A 20,204-nucleotide genomic window follows, 5' to 3' on the forward strand; every position below is an offset into this window, starting at 1 on the left:
TTTGTGTAATAAGTTCCTCTTTGAAAATGTTAATAACTCCTGGGAACATTAAGTACATTAGTCATTCTCACCTACCTGTAAATTTATTTAATCAGATAATCAAATTACTTTCCTCTTTATGCCCCACTGAAAGCAGACCCAGTGGGAGAGGGATGATTTTGCACTTGGTTACTTATAAGAAAGGCAAGCCCAGCGAGTGCCATTGGGGTAGCGTTGGACATCCATAGGGAAGCAGATTCACACTCTACTTTAGAAATATTGGCAAGCTCTTCTCTGTCCACATTGTATTGCTATGGTATAGAACAAACTTCTTAACTGGGCTTGTAAATTTGGGGGTTGAGAAAAATTTGGCAACAGTAAAAAACCCCATAGTTTAAGAAGCCCTGGTATAGAACAAGGCCATTTTGTTTGCTCTTAAGTTCCAGAAGAATCCTTCACACTTTGTTCTGCAGGAAATAGATGTCATAATGGATAAGACGCCAGATTTGGGATATGAAAGAGCTGAGTTTGAAGCCCACCTCAGATATTTACTAGCTGTATAACGCTGAGCAATCATTTAGTCTCTTTATGCTTCAGTTTCCTAAACAAGGGCTTCAACTCTCAGGGTCTCTAAGATCTCAGCCCAGCTCTAAATATCTGATCTTTTGAGTTGTTGAGTGTGCATTACTTTAAGTGTTTGTGTTTTCACTGGTGTCATCCTCTGATTCCTCTCTGTGTTCTACTTTTGAGTCTCCAGACTTCTATATCTACCATGATTCATCAGCCTTCCCACCCTAGAAGATCATTTTGCCCCTGTAGCCCCCTCCTTCCTTGGTCAAGTCCTCCTGCATTCCTTTCTGGGCTCCACTCCTCATCTCTTTTTCTACTATTCCACTGTGTGGCTACTTCCCCTCACCCCAATTTTGACACATAACAAGCTCATAATAAACACTTTTTGACTTCACTTGGTGACTACAGTGGCATCAGCCTTCACAAAAACACAACCTAGTATTTTCTGGACACTCATTTGTCTTTGAGAGTTGTTGGATCCCCAAATTTATTACTTTTTCCAGTCTCATAGCAAGACTCTCCAAGCATGACTAGGCTAGTTCTCTAATGCTGATTTACTAGACCCACACTGCAAGTCTCTTTAGTTGTTAGACATTCCCAGAGTTAATGCTAAAGATTCCAGGGGGCAGCTAGGTCGCACAGTGGATAGAGCACTGGCCCTGGATTCAGGAGGACCTGAGTTCAAATCCAACCTCAGACACTTAACACTTACTAGCTGTGTGACCCTGGGCAAGTCACTTAACCCCAATTGCCTCACCAATAATAATAATAATAATAATAATAATGATAAAGATTCCACAGTTACTTCCCTACTCCAATGAAGCACCTGAGGTAGGATTTCCATTTGTGCAAGGTTTCCTAATTTTTTTTTCTTTTTCTCTTCTTTTTTTTTTTTACATGATGGACCCCTTTGCAAGTCTAGTGAAGTCTATGCCCTTTGTTGAAATAATAATTTATTGCCTACATTCACAACTACAGGACATCGTACATTTTAATTAGAGATTTGTGAAAATAGAGATATAATATGTTTTTTTTTCCCATCGAAATTCATGAACCCTTTGAAATCTCTGCATGGACACTTTGGGTTTATGGAGCCCAGTTTAGAAATGTCTGATTTAGTGGAAGAAGGAACCTTCTTAACTAGTAGATAAGTGAATCTTATTGATGAGTTCCCCTTAATTGGAGAGAAAAAGAAGCAGGACATTGATGAACAACAACAGCAATAAGAGCACTTGTTTCAATGTAGGTACTTACAGCTCTCCAGTTGCATTGTACAAGTCTGGACATCCATGGGGAAGTTCTTCAAGTCCATCGGACAAGACAACGTTAAAGTAAGCCTAAGAAGGGGAAAAATAATAAAATTATTAAGTCTATTGAATCTGGGTCTAAATAAACAAAAATATATTTGTTATTAAGTAACGTCATGTTGTAAAGGCTAATAAAATCTGCCACTCACCTAGGACAGATTTTATTTTATTTTTTAAGTAGACAACAAGGACAGGTAAAATTTAGAGATAGTAGACACACATGTATTTTTTCTCTATCCCATTTTCTCTCATTCCCCCAACCTTATTTTCTCTCTTGGATGACACTGGCCTAAATTTCATTCTTAAATCAGAGAGACAACCACAAAGAAATGCATAAGGAAAACAGTTGGCTCCTACTCAACAGATGGGTATCAGGCAGAAGGCCAACATTGCCTGTTTCCCTTTAAAAGGTCAGATTAACAATCTTCTAATTATAGCTGGGTAGGTGGTTTCTTATCAATGGCTATCAACTCTACCAGAACTGCTGGTACAGTGAAGTTGTTCTCAGCCTGTATATGCTCTGCTGGCAAAAGTAGTCAAGCTTAGCTACATTATAACTACTCATGGTATCCTACAAAGATTAATAGTAAGCTATCTAAATTGACATTTCAATACTGATGCACTACTCTTTTTCTGAAAAAGTAGTATATACTTGAATGGGTATGCCCCAAATGAGTAATCTAACTTAAAATATTTTATGTCTTATATTTTATGTTCTTATACTATGTCATCCTCCCCCCATTAGCCCTAAGTCAATGCACTGCTCCCTTATTTTTCTATACCCACTCCTAACTCCCTCGAAGTTGCTCTAGGCACAAAGTACCTCCTGTGCCATCAGATGATACTTCTTTCCTTTTGGGATCATTTCACAAAGAATCCCCATTTTTTTTCCTCCAACTTGTTTTGTGGTGAGAAAAAAAAAATGGTGCAAGAAGTCTGAAGACATAGTTCCTCATCCCAGCTTTGCCACTAACTAGTTGTGAGACCTTAGTCAAGTCATTTAACCCCTCCCAATATCACAGTTTCTTCATTTTAATAACTAGGAGATTGGATATAGATGGTCTTTAAGGTCCCTTACAAATCTAAAACTCTGATTTCTATGACTCCATGGTATGCCTCTCACAGTTTAATTTCATCTCTTCCCTTTTGATTGCCAAGATTTCCAGATTATGCTTTAGTTATTCTTTCTTTTCCCTATATGTCCGCTTTTCCCTTATTTCCTATTTCTTTTCACTCCATCTCTGAGCACTCCTGATGATTCTAATCCTCAAATAAAGATCAGCTAGTGAGAAACTTGTATTACAGAAACAAAAGAAAAGATTTGGAGCGTGTGTGTGTCTTTTGCTAAAATGGTAGAAAGGTAGAATATTGAGGAACATGTTTTAATCTCTTTTTCACTGACACTATATGAGCATAGATCCTTTTGCCTATTTTGAGATGAAATAAAATTTTTGACCACTGAAAAGCCTCTCCTTCACACAACTTGTGAATTCTTCCTTAATTTGAAGCAAATTACAGTTAGAGATACTAGAACTTGTGTCTGATTTATTTGAAAAGTTGATAGGTATTCCTTTTCAAATATAATTCAATTGCACTTTACCCACTAAAGAAATAACCTAACTAAAAACAAAAGTAGGGGCGGCTAGGTGGCGTAGTGGATAGAGCACCGGCCCTGGATTCAGGAGTACCTGAGTTCAAATCCGGCCTCAGACACTTAACACTTACTAGCTGTGTGACCCTGGGCAAGTCACTTAACCCCCATTGCCCTGCCAAAAGCAAAACAACAACAAAAAAAGCATAGTAAACAGAAGCCCACTTCTCACATTAGACATTGTATAGTTTGATTTTTGTCTGAATAAGAGTTTTAACTTTCATTCACAGAATGACAGCCCTGCATCCTCTCTCCATTTTATCCCCTCAACCCCTAGCTATTTATGTTCTTGATACTTCAATGACAATACTTCAGGCATCCAGACTTATTTAGGTCAATAGTATTACCAGCAGGGTAGTCACTCACAGAGAAAAAAATCTTAATACATAAAAATCCATCTTTGCCTGGCTGCTTTTATCAATCAGCCAAGATTTCAGTAGGTAATGCCTTTTTTGCTTCCATTTTTCCCTCTTCTGCTTTCCTCCATAAGAAGTATTTACACTTGCAACTGAATGGTTGCCAAAAGCAAAGGCTGAGAGGTTAAAAATGCCATTAAAAATCATGTCATCTGAGGTACAAATGAAAATTAGAATCTATTCATTGAAAACTGGGAACAGCCTACAATTTATTATCTCTAGTTTACCATGCACCTGTGGAGATTTGGGCTTTGGACTTTACATTTATAGGGGGAAAACCTATTCTGTGTTTTTAAAAATGTAATTATTTAAATGCTAAAGCCAAATGAACAGTGAACATTTGTTATAGAGATATAGAAAAGGTACCATATGATGCATTCATAAGCAATTGCACAATGAGCTTAGTCTTCCATCTTTTCCAGAGGACCTCATGACACCATGTGCTCTACTTAAACAATATGCCATCTTCCAACAGTACCTTGTGTCTCTGTTTTGAATCATTCAGCAAACATCTATTAAGTAAAGACTAAGTGCAGGCACTATGAAAAGGCAGTAAAAGCACAGAGACAAAACAACAACAACAACAAAACCAGTTCCTTTCCTCAAGGAGCTTACATTCTATCAGATGAGACAAATGCCCATCTAAGCATATCCCCCCAAAAAATACATGGCCATTGGAAAGACAGGCTACTACTAGCTGCTGGGGGAACAGGAAAAGCTTCCTGAATGAAGGTAAATCTTAAGCTGAGTTTGTAAGTAAACTTGGGCATTACTGTAATTTCCTGTTCTTTGCCATCACAAATGGTTGAATAAATTATGGCATTTAGCCCGATGACTGTAGGATTAATAATAATAATGATAATTCTGTTCTAAAAGAAATAATGGGCTCAGGGCAGCTAGGTGGTACAGTGGATAAAGCAGCAGCCAGCCCTGGATTCAGGAGGACCTGAGTTCAAATCCAGCCTCAGACACTTGACACTTACTAGGTGTGTGACCTTGGGCAAGTCACTTAACCCTCATTACCTCACCCCTCCCCCCCCAAAAAATGATGGGCTCAATGATCTTGGGGGGAAAAACATGAATAGACTTGCACAATAATGAAGAACAGAACCAAGAGAATGTTATATACAGTAACAGCAATAATTGCTCTATGAACAACTTTGAGCCAATATGTCATCTTGACTATCATAAATACCCAAATTAAGTACAAATAACACATGAAGGAAGATGCTATCTGTATGTAGATAAAGAACTGATAAATAGAAGTTTGTATAGAATGATTTTACACACACACACACACACACACACATATATATATATATATATGTGTGTGTGTGTGTGTGTGTGTATAATGGTAACCATCTTGCTAGGGTAGAATGGGAGGGAAGAAAAAAAGTAAAACAAGAAATTTACATGATAACTTTATTATATATTTAAAATAGCAAGTTATACATGATAGATTTGCAGTTTCATGTGAAATCTTTTTATTATTATACTATATCATGGAAATACTTTTTTTATTCTATAAATTAAAAAAAAGGTGTTACAGAAATACTTTTTTTATTTCATAATTTTTTTTAAAAAGGTGTTCTAAGAGGCAGGAATGAGGAAGGGACAGCCTGTACAATGATAGTGACAGGGAAAATGGAATTTACCCTCTTAGTACCTCTATATTTCCTTTAGGGGGTCCTACAGACATATATTCTCTCCTCCTTAAAATCTGTTCTCATCCATATCAAGGGGTAAATGACTGGTGACAGCTCATAGTACATTTAATGGAGTACAAAAATAGCTAAGCTAGTGATGATGCTCTGATAGTAGAATATCAGACACCAACTAGTGAATAGAAGGACCTAATAGATCCTACCTGAAATCACCACCACATGAGTATGAGTTGACCCTCAATAAAGATCTGATGACTGATTTAATGAGTGATTGATTACCCTTCTACTCTGCACAAAAGAAAGGCAAGCTTTATTGAGCTAAATAGATTACTGCATCCAGGCCTTAATTCTGTGAATTGTGCAATTGTTAACCATTCACTGATGCTGATAGAAGCATATTACTTGCCATTTGATATAGATGACAGCATCTGCCACCTGCATAGATTGATGAAAGCTTGAAGTCATTTTCTCATAGAATTACAGAGTATTCCAACTAGAAGGGGTTTAAGAGATAATCTAGATCCTAGTCCCCTTTTACAGATTAGAAAAAAAACAACAACCTGAAACTCAAAGAGTCTAGGTGACTTGCCTAGGGTTACACAGGTACTGAATGGTAAACCTGAAACTAGGTCTACCTAGTTTGTACCTGAAAGCATTTCAATTTCTAGCTTTCTAGCTTTCTAGTCTTTTGACTATACCATTCATTCCTCTATTCTAGTCCAAATCCAGATGGAGAGAATGCAGGAGGGAGATAGTGGCAGGTTTCCATAACCTTTTACATTCAGGAAAGCAAGGTTCTTATGACCCCCTGGGTGCAAAAGGGGAAACTAACCCAAATAACATCTGTTCAGTTTAGATAAATTGCAGTGGGATCCTCAGGTGGGGAAGGGACTGTTATATGTTACAGCTATTATCTAAGCAATTTCAATTAGCTATTCATCGTTACAACCGATAAAAAAATGTTCCTTGACTCATAAAGGAACTATAAAGATTGCAGTGATGAATGGGTAGGTCAATTATAGACTTAGAAACGAATACTATACCATGAGAATACACATACCCTGTGAAATATTTTATGCAAACATAGCCATTTGAAGAGTAGAAAAGTTTAAAGGCGGAAAGATAAAAATTTTATTGAGCAATGTATTTGCCTAAAGCAAGGCCCATGAATATACTATATTTAAGCCTTGATTTAAATAGTTGTAGTAATTTGTCTTCATTAGGACAGGAAGGGAAGGAATACCACTGGGCCCTCAAGTAGCTTCTGTGGAATCATAGCTATTGCCTCTGGAAGCTGTCCAGTAACCTATAGAAATAAGAATAGGCATTAGGGGAAACTCCCTCAGCCAATGCAGGTCTGAAACTTCTCAATTTATAGTCAATGAAGCTTCCTAGAGCATTGAGACATTACCTGATTTGCCCTGGTTCACAAATCTAGCAACTCTCAGAAGTGGGACTTGAAACCAGGTCATCCTGCCTTCAAGGCCAGCTCTTCATCCACTAGTCTACATTGCCTCTGAGCATTCTATATGCACTGCAAATATTCAGTAGTACCAGTGATAGAGCTTGGACATAAGGTAATTAGAAAACCTACTACATACCAGTTCTTCCTTGGATGGGTCACATAGTAGCTAATCAGTGTAGAAATACATACCCTACTGCACCACATACTGTTGTCAACATTTTATTTTATTATATTTTTGTCAGTGCCTATGATTTTATCAATGTAAGAAACTCTTAGTGGGGAAAAAACCCTCATTAATATACATTTTCAATTAATCTGCAATTTAATCTTCATAGTCTTTCCTGAGACACTAAGAGGTCAGGTAACTTGCTTATGTGTGTGTGTGTGTGTGTATGTATATGTATATATATATATGCATATATACATACACACATTTACATATATATGTATGCATATATGTATGCATCTGAAGCAGGATTTGAACACAGACCTTCTTGGCTCTGAGGTAGAATCTCAATCCACTAAACCAACTGCCTCTTCTGAGAAATATACAAGATGTGACAACACCAAAGAGGTATAAGATGTCATTATTCTTTCTTCCAAGTTTATGATTGTTTTGTTCTGACCCAAGGAGAGTCGGAAATTAGGGAGGGAAAGGTAATCTGTGCCTAGAAATAGAGGGAGTGAGGCACCAATCTGGAAGGGAGCAAGCTTTAATTTAAAGTTCATATGGATTGGTACCAGGGATTCTGAAGAGTGCCTGAAGATAAAGTGTTAAAACAACGAGAAAACCAGTTGCTGGATCAGAAATTTGGCAACTGGAGATAGTTGTGGGATAAAAGAATAGTGGTGGATCCTCTAATAGCCAACAGTTTTCCTATCATTTTAAAGTCTTGACCTTTATTTTTAGGTGCCAACCATCTGGGCTCCCATTCCTGCTCCTATCCCCTTGAAACTATGGTGGCCTGATGTAGGGCATGGCATGATATGCCTTTTTTCTGACCAACCAAGTCTATCAGACTATGGACTCAAAGATTACTTCCAGCTGGGAGTTGGCTAAAATCTACTGGCAATGATCCATTTTAGTAGTGTATAGTCCTAGATCAAACAATGGTGACAAATATCTTTGGCATTCCCAGTTTCCCAGTTCTCTGTACATATCTATTCTGTGTCCATGTCCTTGTCCCTTTCACCTACCTAGTATCTTTGCATTCTCTTCCTATCAAAACTTCTTTAGAAAAGATATGAAAATAATTCATGTTAAAATGAGTGATTGGTGGTTTAAATGTTACTATCTTTCAAGACAATTTTCCCTATAAGGGTTCAACTTAGATATGGGAACTCAAAGCCTTACTCTAAAGCAACAATATTTCTTCAGCTCCCCAATTATTGATTAGCTTGGGAATTATTGGTCTTAGAGCAAGTGAAAAATAAACTTTTTGCTGGTTCAATTTTTTTTTTTTTGGTAAGGCAATTGGGGTTAAGTGACTTGTCCAGGGTCACACAGCTAGTAAGTGTCAAGTGTCAAGAAATAAACTTTCTACACAGGGAAGCATTTTGTACCATAGGACCAATATGATATCACACCTTTATTTAATTATTTCATCTTCTGGTAAGGCTAAGCCAATATCTGGGATTCCTGAATCTCTTTCATGGCTTCAATCATGAGGTTTTTTCCAGGTTCATGTTCTGTCTTATATTAATGAGATTTGACTCTTTGCATCAAGCATTAGAAAAGGGTGCCATTTGAGACTAGTTGAGTTTTAAATAGAATTAGCCTAGGGGGAATTAGAAATTTAAATAAAAATCACAGTTCTAAAGGCATAAGGGGTAAGACTACTGCTCATTTCTCTTAAACACACACCAATTTGTTGGATATTTTGAATCATATAAAGAATGAAGATTTTGGTGAACATTTAAATGAACATTTTGGCCAAATGATATGTTTCTTTAAAAAAAATCTGTATAAGGGGCAGCTAGGTGGTGCAGTGGATAGAGCACTGGCCCTGGATTCAGGAGTATCTGAGTTCAAATCCGGCCTCAGACACTTAACATGTACTAGCTGTGTGATCCTGGGCACGTCACTTAACCCCAATTGCCTCACCAAAAAAAAAAAAAATATTCTGTATGAAAGACTTAAAATAGGTAGCTAATCATTACTGAGATATGTGAAACAAAATGGTGATTCTAAGGCTATTTAAGGATATTGGGGCTCTTGTTCACCTCCAACAGTCATGACTATAAATGCCTCACATCACCATTATCGTGAAGTATGTCACAGCTATCCTTCTATTATTTTATAATTATTTGTTCCCTATCACATTCTTCACAGTGACTTTTCCAAGCCCTTTTCTGCCTTAAGCGTCAATCATTGCCCCAGTCACAAAGTTTAGTGCAGATGTCAGCTTCCCAGTTTACTAAAAAGACCAAAGTCATCTGACAGGACCTTCCTTAACTCCCCTCCTCCCTATTCCAAAAGATTGCAGTTTCTTCATCTACTCTCTTACCTCTTCCTGTCCTTCAGAAGCAGAGGGGTGAAATCACCCAAAGACCCCAAGTCTTTAATTCAATCATCTTCCAACTTGCTTCAGGACCTTGTATCAAATGTCATGCTCTTTCTCATGCATCTTCATTCTTTCACTATCTAATGGTTCTTTCCCATCAACCTACAAATATGACAGCCTTTCATTGATCCATCCTTCCTATCTGGCTAATGTTTCATCTCTTTTATTCCTTTTACTGCCAAACTTCTTGAAAATACTTTCAGATCCAATGTTTCCATGTGCTTTCCACCTATTTTTTCCTTGACCCTTCTCAGTCTGGATTCTGTCCTCACCACTCTCTCCAAGGGCACTAGTGATCTCCTGAGAGGAAAAAAAAACATTGGTCACTTTTCAGTTCTCCCTCCATGCCCACATCTGTTCAGGGAATCTCCCATGTCTAGAATGCATCCCTTGATCAGAATTTTCCTTTCCCTTCACATTTCTTCAAATCACAGACAGGAACAGAACTTTCAACAGGACTGGCTTTAAGTATACCTAGAATAGTTTACTATTCTCTCTCTCTCTCTCTCTCTCTCTCTCTCTCTATATATATATATATATATATATATATATATATATGTATATATATAAATAAAATTGATTTCATTAGTATCTGGAATGCCCTATTACAATACTCTGCTTCTTGTCCTACAACCCCATATGCCTGTGTCTCTCTCCCTCAACCATTGGCTAGTTCTTAAAGTTTTCTCTGAATTTCATTCTTCAGTTTTAGCCTTTGTTACCAGTTATTTATGTCCCTGTGTAAATTAGCTAATAGGTGCTTTTTGGAGAAGATATTTTGATAGAGAGGAGAAAAGAGATGCTGTGGAGATATCAAACGCCTGAAGTGTTACTCACTAGGGTGGTAGTAAATAGAGAGAAGACACTCAGAACAATGACAAACCTCATATGGCATCACTATTTTGTGTAGGGCCTAGAAACAGAATTGCTTTGCTGCTCCAGTTCAATTAAGTTGAGGTAGGAGAACCGCTTTTTATAGGTGCCCATAACCATTTCTGTCATTGGTGGCAGTAGATCACTTGTCCAAATGCAATATCCAGGTGTCAAGGGCCACAGTAGACAACTATCATTGCTTAGTTTATTAGCTGACCCATGCCATTCACTTCTTCATTAAAAGAGAGGAAAGCATAAACACATTGCTGAATAGGTGGAGTTATGTTTATACAATATTATAAAAGTGTCACAGAAGACATCCATTGTGCATTGGGCAAAATTTGCCAGGAGAAAGAAAAATGTACCATTGAATACTATTTGTGTTCAGTACCTTCAAAGAGCACATTCATATGTTGTTGGCCAAAGTTAACACAAGATCCAATATAGAGGAAACTAAACCTGACACATCTTCTAAAGGCAAATTATGCCTAGATTTTAAATGGTAATAATAACTCTTTTAATTGGCATGAAAAGAAATATACTGTTTTGTACCAAATAGCTCTGATAAAGGACTAATATCTAATATCTAAGATATATAGAGGATGAACATAAAATTTTAATACCAAGCATCACATCATATCGTATACAGTCAGAGAATATAAATAATTCTCAAAAAAGAATTGCAATAACTATGTAAACAATTGTACCCAAAGAACTTTAACAGAAATGGAAATCCTGAGGTTTTACTGCACACTTAACATATCAGCAAAGATGATAAAAGATGGAAATAACATTGGAGTAGCTGTAGAAAAATAGGCACACTATAACAATATTGTGTTATGAATATGTTCAGTCATTTTGGAAAGAAATTTGGAATTTTGTTTAAAAATGAAGATTAAAACTTCTAAATATTTTGAACAAAAGTTCCTAGTGTGAGGCATGTTCCTTCAAGGATATCATAGATAGAAAGAAAAGTTTGATATATGTCAAAAAATAGTAAAAATTTTGGGGGGAACAAAAAAGGAAATGGGGAAAATGTAGTTGCCTATTAATAGGGAAACACTAAATAAACTATGGTACTTGACTGAAAGAGAATATTCCTGAGATGTAACAAATGATGAATATGAAAAATTCAATGAAGCATGGGGAGATTTCTCTGAACTGATGCAGGGTTAAAGAAAGCAGAAATATGAGAACAATATACACGATGATTACAGCAATATCAATGGAAAGAAAAAAACCAAATCTGAATACTATGTAATGATAATAACCAAGTCTAGCCTGGGATGTCTAGCATTTTTTCAGTAGTAGGGGAAAATGGAACATACCCCTTCGTTCTCAGTTGATAGTTGATGTATTATTTAGTTTTGCTGAACAACTTTTTTTTTCCCCTTTTTAAATATATTTTGTTACATGAGATAGCTCACTGGGAGGAGGTATGTATATTTAGAAATAAAAGTTAGAATAAGGCTAAAAGATATTAATAATTTCTCTTTTTTAAGAAAGAAAAGCTTTTGAAGATAACAAATAGGAGAAGCCAAATGAAAAATAAAGGAGGGAAAGACCTTCACATACTAGGAAATTTCACATGAACTAAAATCTTACTTTCCATTTCAATGTTATATTTATTTTGAATTGATGCTAACTGGAGAGAAGACTAGATTTGTAGCTATGAAGTCCTGAGTTTGAATTCTGACTCTGACATTTACTCTCTGTAGAGAGTTTAGCATAGTGCCTGGCACATAGTAGGTGCTTAATAAATATTTATTGATTCATTATAATAACACAGGTAAATCACTTAATCTCTCATGAGTACTAGTTCCTTATTTGTGAAATGGGGATAATAATAATTATGGCTACCTCTCAGAATTATTTGAGAAGCTCAAATAGGAAGACAGTTTCAAATAATTCTTCAAATCTTAAGACAATACGTAATTGTAAAATGGCTTTAATAATTTCCTTATAGTAATATTATAACAATAAAACATTATTTTCATTTTTCAGATGGGTAGGAGAGTTGAATTATCCATTATATAGATATTCAGTGATAGAGTTCAGAGGTGACAACTTAGTTCTTCAAACTCCTACCCCCATTTCTTTTCTTTCCTTCATCGTACTGCTTAAACTACTTAATAGCACCATTATGTTGAATATGGAGAGCCTGCTTTATTGTTTGTTTTTTGTTCTAAAAAGGAAGAGTTTCGTCAAATAGACCTGTTTAGAGCTCTGCTATAAGAAATCGTCTCATATAAAAGTTCTGAATATCATAGGTTACCTTTATGGTCAGTGAGTTGGGAGTGGAGAGCACACTATATTTAGAATCAGAAGACCAGAACCTGGATCCAAACTCTGCATACATTCAGTACCTATTTGACCTGGGATATTAATTTTTCTTTTCTAAGCCTCAGTTTCCCCAATTATAAAATGAGAAGGAGGTAGACTAGATGATCCCTAACTAGATGATCCCTAAATTTCCTTATAACTTTATATATAAGTATTATCTTTTTGTGTGTGTGCGTGAGGCAATTGGGGTTAAGTGACTTGCCCAGAGTCACACAGCTAGCAAGTGTCAAGGATCTGAGGCTGGATTTGAACTCAGGTACTCCTGAGTCCAGGGCCGGTGCTTTATCCACTGCACCATCTAGCTGCCCCTATAAGTATTATCTTAAAATCTAATGTCAAGTATTAGATCTGATGTAGGTTTAATTTCTAATTAATATGGTCACAATGATAGAAACCCAATGGGGAGAATGTTTAGATTTGCGGATGAGCAATCCCCCCACCCATATTTTTCTTTTTTTTCTTTTTCTTTTTTTGGTGAGGCAATTGGGCTTAAGTGACTTGCCCAGGGTCACACAGCTAGTAAGTGTCAAGTGTCTGAGGCTGTATTTGAACTCAGATCCTCCTGAATCCAGGCCAGTGCTCTATCCACTGAGCCACCTAGCTGCCCCCCGCCCCCATATTTTTCAGTGGAGAAACTTTCTTTTGAAATATGTGCAAAGAGAAAACTCTGAAATATTCCATGTGTCCCATAACAGCCACTATTAAGGTATGAATGTTTATTCTGAGCTTAAGGGAGACTGAAGAGTCTTTTAAGAGCAGCAGATAGGGCGAGCCAAATATAAACTCGATTAAACTTCACCACAAACCCAAACTTTCCTTTGGCTTCTTGACAGAAGGAAAAGTAAGGGAAGGAGGATTAATAGAAAAGCACTGTCATTTTGCTTGCCAGTTTGGTTTGTTCCCCGCTTCTGAATGCAGCCGATTATTTTCCAGGCCAAACATTTTTGTATGATTGTATAAAAGCATTTGTGAGAGCCCTCTTCTGTGAACACATTCTGGAGGCTATATTTATGTCTCTGTTTTGTCTCCAGGGATTCTCCCAGATTACAGTGATGCTTACCAAAGATCCACTGTGGACCTGGGAGATTCCACATTTGGGTTTGTGGCCCAAGTAGTCAGCATATTTCTGTACTAGAGAGGATATATGCTATAAGATTGACAGCACATCAATGGGCTGCATGGAGGCCCTTCCAGCACCCCAAATCTGCCCCACAAAGATAGGCCCTATTGTCCAGAATTTGGGCATCCAGTCTAAGGTGAGAAGGTCAGAGATCCAAGAGTAGGGTGTGATTTTTTGTTTTTTTAACAGCTCAGGAGCTCCTTTGTTAGAATGCCAAACCCAGAAGACAAGGTAAGACTTGGATCTCCTTGAGTTTTGATGTTGGGTTTGGAAAAGGGGAAGGTGGATTTGGAAACTACAGGTATAAAAGCAACATAGGGTAAATGACAGAGATAGGAAAAGCTTTTATAGAGGTTGCCTACCACCTCCTTGCTCAGGCTGAACACCAAGCTCAAAGGAATGTTAATGGAGTGGAAAGATACTTTCAAAGAGATGAAAACACACTTCCTGTATCACACACAGCTTGGCCATAATGGGGATAGTGGTCACTCCTGTGGCATTCTAATGAGGACAGCAGCCCTGCAGGACTTAGTTGGTTTTTTCCTTTCTCTTTCTTTGTTTGACTTATGTATATACTATGTATAGTGAAAAGCCCCATCTCCGGGAACTCTATATAGATTGGGACCACACCCTGAGGACCTATTATGGGCATACACATTTTGGCTCTATTGGATCTACCTTCCCTCAGCCATACCTTCCACAGACTTTTTACCCTCTTTCATTTCTCTTTAAAACTTCTCACTGATACCCTCCAGGCTGCCTCTGCCAGGTTCTTTCTGCCTTTTCACTTGGGGAGAATTGGACTCTGTGTATCTCTATGGTTACATGACTTTTCCTGGGAGTTCTCCTAAACCTCAGTATTTATTTAAATCATGGGATTTATGCTATAGTCATTAAATTAGCAGGGTTGTACACTCCAAATTACTTCATTAAGTCAAGTCATAAAAATAATGAGGGTTTGGATACGGCTCTGGAAAAGGAGAATGCAATTTTTCCTGGATTGCAGGATATTAGGAAAACATTACCTAAAATAGACCCAGAAGGAAAAGAATTTCTAATTTCTAATATTTGGCTTCCATTAGAAAGTGCTGTTCCATCCCATGTGTAGCAGTACAAGTTACATAACCAAAGCACAATGACAGATCACATTTGTGCCAAACAAATCCACTTTGGGCTTGTTTTCCTCTATAGCATCTAAGTAATCATTTCCCTTTCCCTGTTTCCTATGACAATCAGAGTCAACAAACCATTTATTAAGCACTTCCTATATTCCAGGCACTGTTGAACAGGGAGTTTGCTGTTCAGACATTTCAGTTGTGTCTGACTCTCTGTGTCTCCATTTGGGGTTTTCTTGGCAAAGATACTGGAGTGGTGTACTGTTTCCTTCTCCAGCTCATTTTAGAGATGAGGAAACTGAGGCAAACAGGGCTAAGTGACTTCCCTAGGGTTACATAGTAAGTGTCTCAGACTGGATTTGAACTCATGCCTTCCTTACTCCAGGTCTGGTTCTCTATGTACTGCATCACCCATCTACCAACGAGGATATAAAGAAAGGGAAAAATATAGTCCCAGTCCTCAAAAACATCAAATTCTAGAGGAGGAGTCATTATATAAATAAACATATATAAGATATACATACATACACATATATACATACACATGTATGTACATACATACACACACAGACATATATATATATATATATACATATATATGAGAGAGAAGATGAAAGGTAAACTTTTGAGGGGAAGGCAATAGCTTTTGGGGAGACAGGAAAAGAACTTCTATAGAAGGTGGGGCTTAAAATGAATCTTGAAGGGGCTGCTAGGTGGTGCAGTGGATAAAGCACTGACCCTGGATTCAGGAGGACCTGAGTTCAAATCTGACCTCAGATACTTGACACTTAATAGCTGTGTGACCCTGGATGAAAGGCAAGGATTCTAAGAGGTGGGGGTCAGAAGTGAGAGCATTTAAGGCACGGGAAATAGCCAGTACAAAGGCACCAAGATGGGAATCATGGGTGAAAAAGAGTGAGTAGGCCAGTGTGACTGGACAGTAGACTGCTTAGAGAGGAATAAAATATAAGACTGTAAATGTAGAGGCCCAACTTGGAAAGATCTTTAAAGGCCAATTGGAGGACTTTTTATTTGATCGAAGAAATAATAGGGAATCACTGGAGTTTACTGAGTAGGTAGGTGATTTAGGCAGCTGAGGAGAGGATGGGATGGAATGTGAGAGACATGAGGCAGAGAGGCTCATTAGGAGGATATTACAACGTTCTGCAGCAGGGGTGGAGAGGGGATAAAGGTCTGAGTTAGGGTGGTGACTATGTGGGTTAAGAGAAGAAGATGCATGGGATAAAGCTTGTGAAGTTTTTTTTTTTTTGGGTAGATTTGACAATGGATAGCTATGAGGGGTGAAAGAGAGTAAGAGTTGAGGATGGCACTGTGGTTGTAGGCTTGGGTAACTAGGAGGCTGGTGGTGTCCTTAGTAAACATAGGGATATTTTAAAGAGGAAAGGATTTGAGGGGAAAAGTAGAGTTTTGTTTTGGTCAAGTCTACAACTGAAGTAAAACCTAACAACATGGAATAAGTCAAGTCTGTGATATTTTGTAGGTAAGGCTGATCATAAGTGTGGACAAATCAAGTATTACTCTACATAGGGCTTAGACTTCCTTTACCTTCTGCCATAAAAAGAAGCATTCTTTTAGGCTAAGGCATTGTCATGTCCCAGGGTTCTCTTTAAGATGACTTTCACTCTTTGACTAAGTGATTAGCACATTAGTATTGTAAAGAATTAATTGCTATTTGAGGTTTTTATGCCTCTGCATGCACTGGCCTGGGGCTCCGCAAACCCCATGGTGCTCCACCCACTGGTTGTAGCCCTTGCCATGGTGCTGGCACCTCAAGTCATCACCACTCGTCAATGCCTACATGGGTCTGGCAAAATTATAATGATTGGAAGCCTAGTGAGGGCAGTCATGTGACTGTCAGAGTGGCCATCCAATTGGCTGGGGCTGTGTGGGGTTTTCTGGGATTGGGGAGGAAAATTTGCCATTCTAGCTGGAAGCTGGAAGGTGACAGGAGCTCTTCTGTGTATTCTCAGCTGATTCCTGGGCAGTGGTATTTTTTCAGGTTGTATAATTTCCCTTTCATCATTTTATTTCCTTTCCCTTGATCCTACTGATCCTGTTTGTGGTTTTTTTTTAAAAGTTCATTCTTGTTAAAATAAATCCTGTTCTGTTTTGAGGGAGGCTGCTGGTCTCCTTCCTTGCCCCAATATTGCGGTGAGCCACTTAGCTAGCACTCCCCAATTAAAAATTGGTCCCCACAATATGAATCAGCATCATAAATTTATTCACTTAGATTAGAAAGTTAGTTTAACTTCCAAAGACCTTGACAAAATGACATATGGGATAGGTAAGGAAAGTTAGTGGGGGGAAGTTTCAGAAAGATAGACCGTGGAGATGGGATGCTACCCAGGAAAAAGAACACCAAATTTCCTGTTGCTGGAGGGACCCTGAATGTTAGAGAACTGGCCACCTGAAAGGCTCATGAAAGTAGAAAGAGATCAGAGGCAATGTGTTGCAGTGGTAAGATCTCTGGATGAGGAGCATGTGGGTCTGAATCAGTTACTTCTTATTTATGTGTCCCTGGTTATGTGGATTTTTTACTCTTTGGACCTCAGTTTTTTAATTTGCAAAATCAGGGAATTTGACTAAATGACCTATATTATTTGGAGCTAAAATGGACCTTGAAAATCATTTTCTCTTGTCTTTATTTATGAAGAAACTGAGGCCAAAGAAAGGTAAATGACCGGTACAAATATTATTCATCTAGCAAGAAGCACAGCTGGGATTTGACTATAGGCAGTCTGATTAAAAATCCTGTACCTTTTCCCGTAAAACACAGCACCCGTTCAACCACAAAATTGATGAATGCTTCCCACTTTATCATTTTGCCTACAAATGGTACAAATAGAATACCAGTAAAATGCAAATTAACAATATAGTGCTTAATGTGTGTGTGTATGTGTGTATATGTATATACATATGTATAAAGCTGATTACTAGTATGGGCAAGATAGGCATTAACTTGCACCAAAGGGCAGCATTCTAAAATAATTCCCTTACCTCCTGACTCCAAAACAGGCATTCCTTTAAGTTAAGGTATTATTATAGGCAAGGTTTATCCTTAAGATGTAAATGCAATGTAAATGTAAATAGATATAGATGTGTCTCTATCATATATATGACATAATAATATATTCTATAATATACATATAACACATTATAAATTATATAATATATGAAAGAGACAGAGAGGAAGGGAGAGTGAGATCTGAGGGTTAATTCTTATAGCCCATCAAACAACAGGGACCAACTGTTTTCAAATTCTTTTGAGGACAGAATAAAGGAAAACAGATTTAAGTTAAAATGAGAAGCATTTAGGTTATGATGTATTCTTTCAGGGTCAGTGGCTTACAAGACACAGTCAGGAATGGTCAAGAAAAGATATGGAATCTCCTTCTCTGGGGGGTCTTTGAAACAGAAGGGATTCTCAGTTGGCTGGAACAGTTTAAATATGGTACAGCCCGAAGGCAGAGGGATAAACTTGGTGGCTAATAATGAGTTCTTGGATACGGCTTTGGAAAGGAGGCAGTGATTATATCCCCAGTGCTATATCAGTCCCTTCCAACCATTTGATTTTATAATAGCAAAATTAGCCTGAAAACAAATTTGCTTTATCAGCTCCAAACTGTCTAATAATCTTTCCTCTTTTTGCTGCTAAGTTGTATTTTTCAGTATCTGAGACACTTTAAAACACATTTGCTTCTCCCCTCCCTTTGACCTCTTTCCACACATTTTCCTTCTCCCAATGATTTTCTTAATGAGCCAACATCAGTTATTTTAGGAAAAAAAGCATCTCCAGAAACATATTTCACCTTATTCTTGAAACTGAAATTGGGATAAATAGGAAAGTAGTACAGTATTGAAGGAATGCTGAACTAAGAGATTGAAGTCTTAGATTTGAGTTGGGCTATCACTGACTGTTGAACTGTCACTGACTTGGTGTGTGACTGTGGCCATATCACCTTACTCCTTTACTACTCATTGTCCTCATCTATCAAATAATAAGGATGGCTTCAATAATTTCTAAGATCTCTTTGAGGTTCTAACAACCTATCAGTCCACAAAATTCAGAATTCTGACTGAATATATCTAATTTCCTTGGAAGGAAGGAAAAAAAAACAGGACAAAGGGAGGGTGGGGGCCTACAGGGACATGGTGATGAGAAAGGTAACCATTTCCCAGAATTCTTGGTCATTTCCTTTTCTTCTTGCTGACCATCATGTCTATTTCTGCAGGTTGAATTTAGAATTTTACTTTGTATATCTCTTTTACAGTTATGCAAAGAAAGGACCAAAATATAGTTTGGAGCTCAAGAGAGGGAGGGATGAGAAGGTTAGTGGTGGCTGATATTTCTATCTTGTAAATAAAAGAATGAGAGTACCATCATTCTGTGTTCCATCCAACATCATTTGCAAGCATTCATGCAGAACCCAAATTCAAGGGCACTGACATGTCCTCATCTGATCTCTTCATGGTAATCTTCTTATTAATGTTTGCCAACCTTACATTCTTGTTTATTCCCATGAGGATTATCAGACATATGGACTATCAGGCATGAGGGCCATGAGATTCTCCAAGACATTGTTTTTGATCTTTTTCAAAGTAGTAGTATCTCCCTCAAAGCATTTGAAGTTCACTTCTTCCCTTATCCATTGTAGGCCAAATTGTTTGTTTGTCTCTGCTTTTAAAGGAGTGAGCTTTTACTCCCAACATCATTCTCTCACATTCAGGATAACCAGCTTTTCTTCCCCAGGTCCCATTGTGATCAAACAAATAATATCTCATATTATATATGGTACTTGATTATTTATAAAATGCTTCCTTCACAACAACCCTGTAAGATGTTATGGCAACAGTCTCATTACCTCCATATTACCGATGGTGAAATTGATATTTAGAGGGTAGGGTCAAGATGGTAGGGAAAAGGAAGGGACTTGCCTGAGGTCTTCCAAATTCCCCTCCAAATAACTTTAAAATAATACCTCAAAACAGATTCTAGGGTGGAAGAACCCAGAAAAGATGGGGTAAAACAATATTTTAGACCAAGACAAATTAGAAAGTTGGTAGGAAAGCTCTGTAGCACCTGGATGAGAAAAGAGCACAATCTAGTGCAGGCAGC

At 37.6% G+C, this 20,204-nt stretch overlaps 1 protein-coding gene across 4 annotated transcripts in view; it reads right to left on the reverse strand.

Moving 5' to 3' along the window:
* Window positions 1-20,204, reverse strand: part of GLRA2 (glycine receptor alpha 2) — a 297,466-nt gene that overhangs the window by 164,114 nt on the left and 113,148 nt on the right. For all 4 annotated transcript variants that reach the window (XM_043998772.1, XM_043998771.1, XM_043998773.1 and 1 more), the window contains one exon: window positions 1,804-1,886. In XM_043998772.1, coding sequence (XP_043854707.1) covers window positions 1,804-1,886 — 83 coding nt within the window. The remainder of the gene's footprint in view (window positions 1-1,803; window positions 1,887-20,204) is intronic.

This window comes from Dromiciops gliroides, chromosome 3 (genome assembly GCF_019393635.1).
Source record: "Dromiciops gliroides isolate mDroGli1 chromosome 3, mDroGli1.pri, whole genome shotgun sequence".
In the NCBI taxonomy this organism is placed as follows: domain Eukaryota; kingdom Metazoa; phylum Chordata; class Mammalia; order Microbiotheria; family Microbiotheriidae; genus Dromiciops; species Dromiciops gliroides.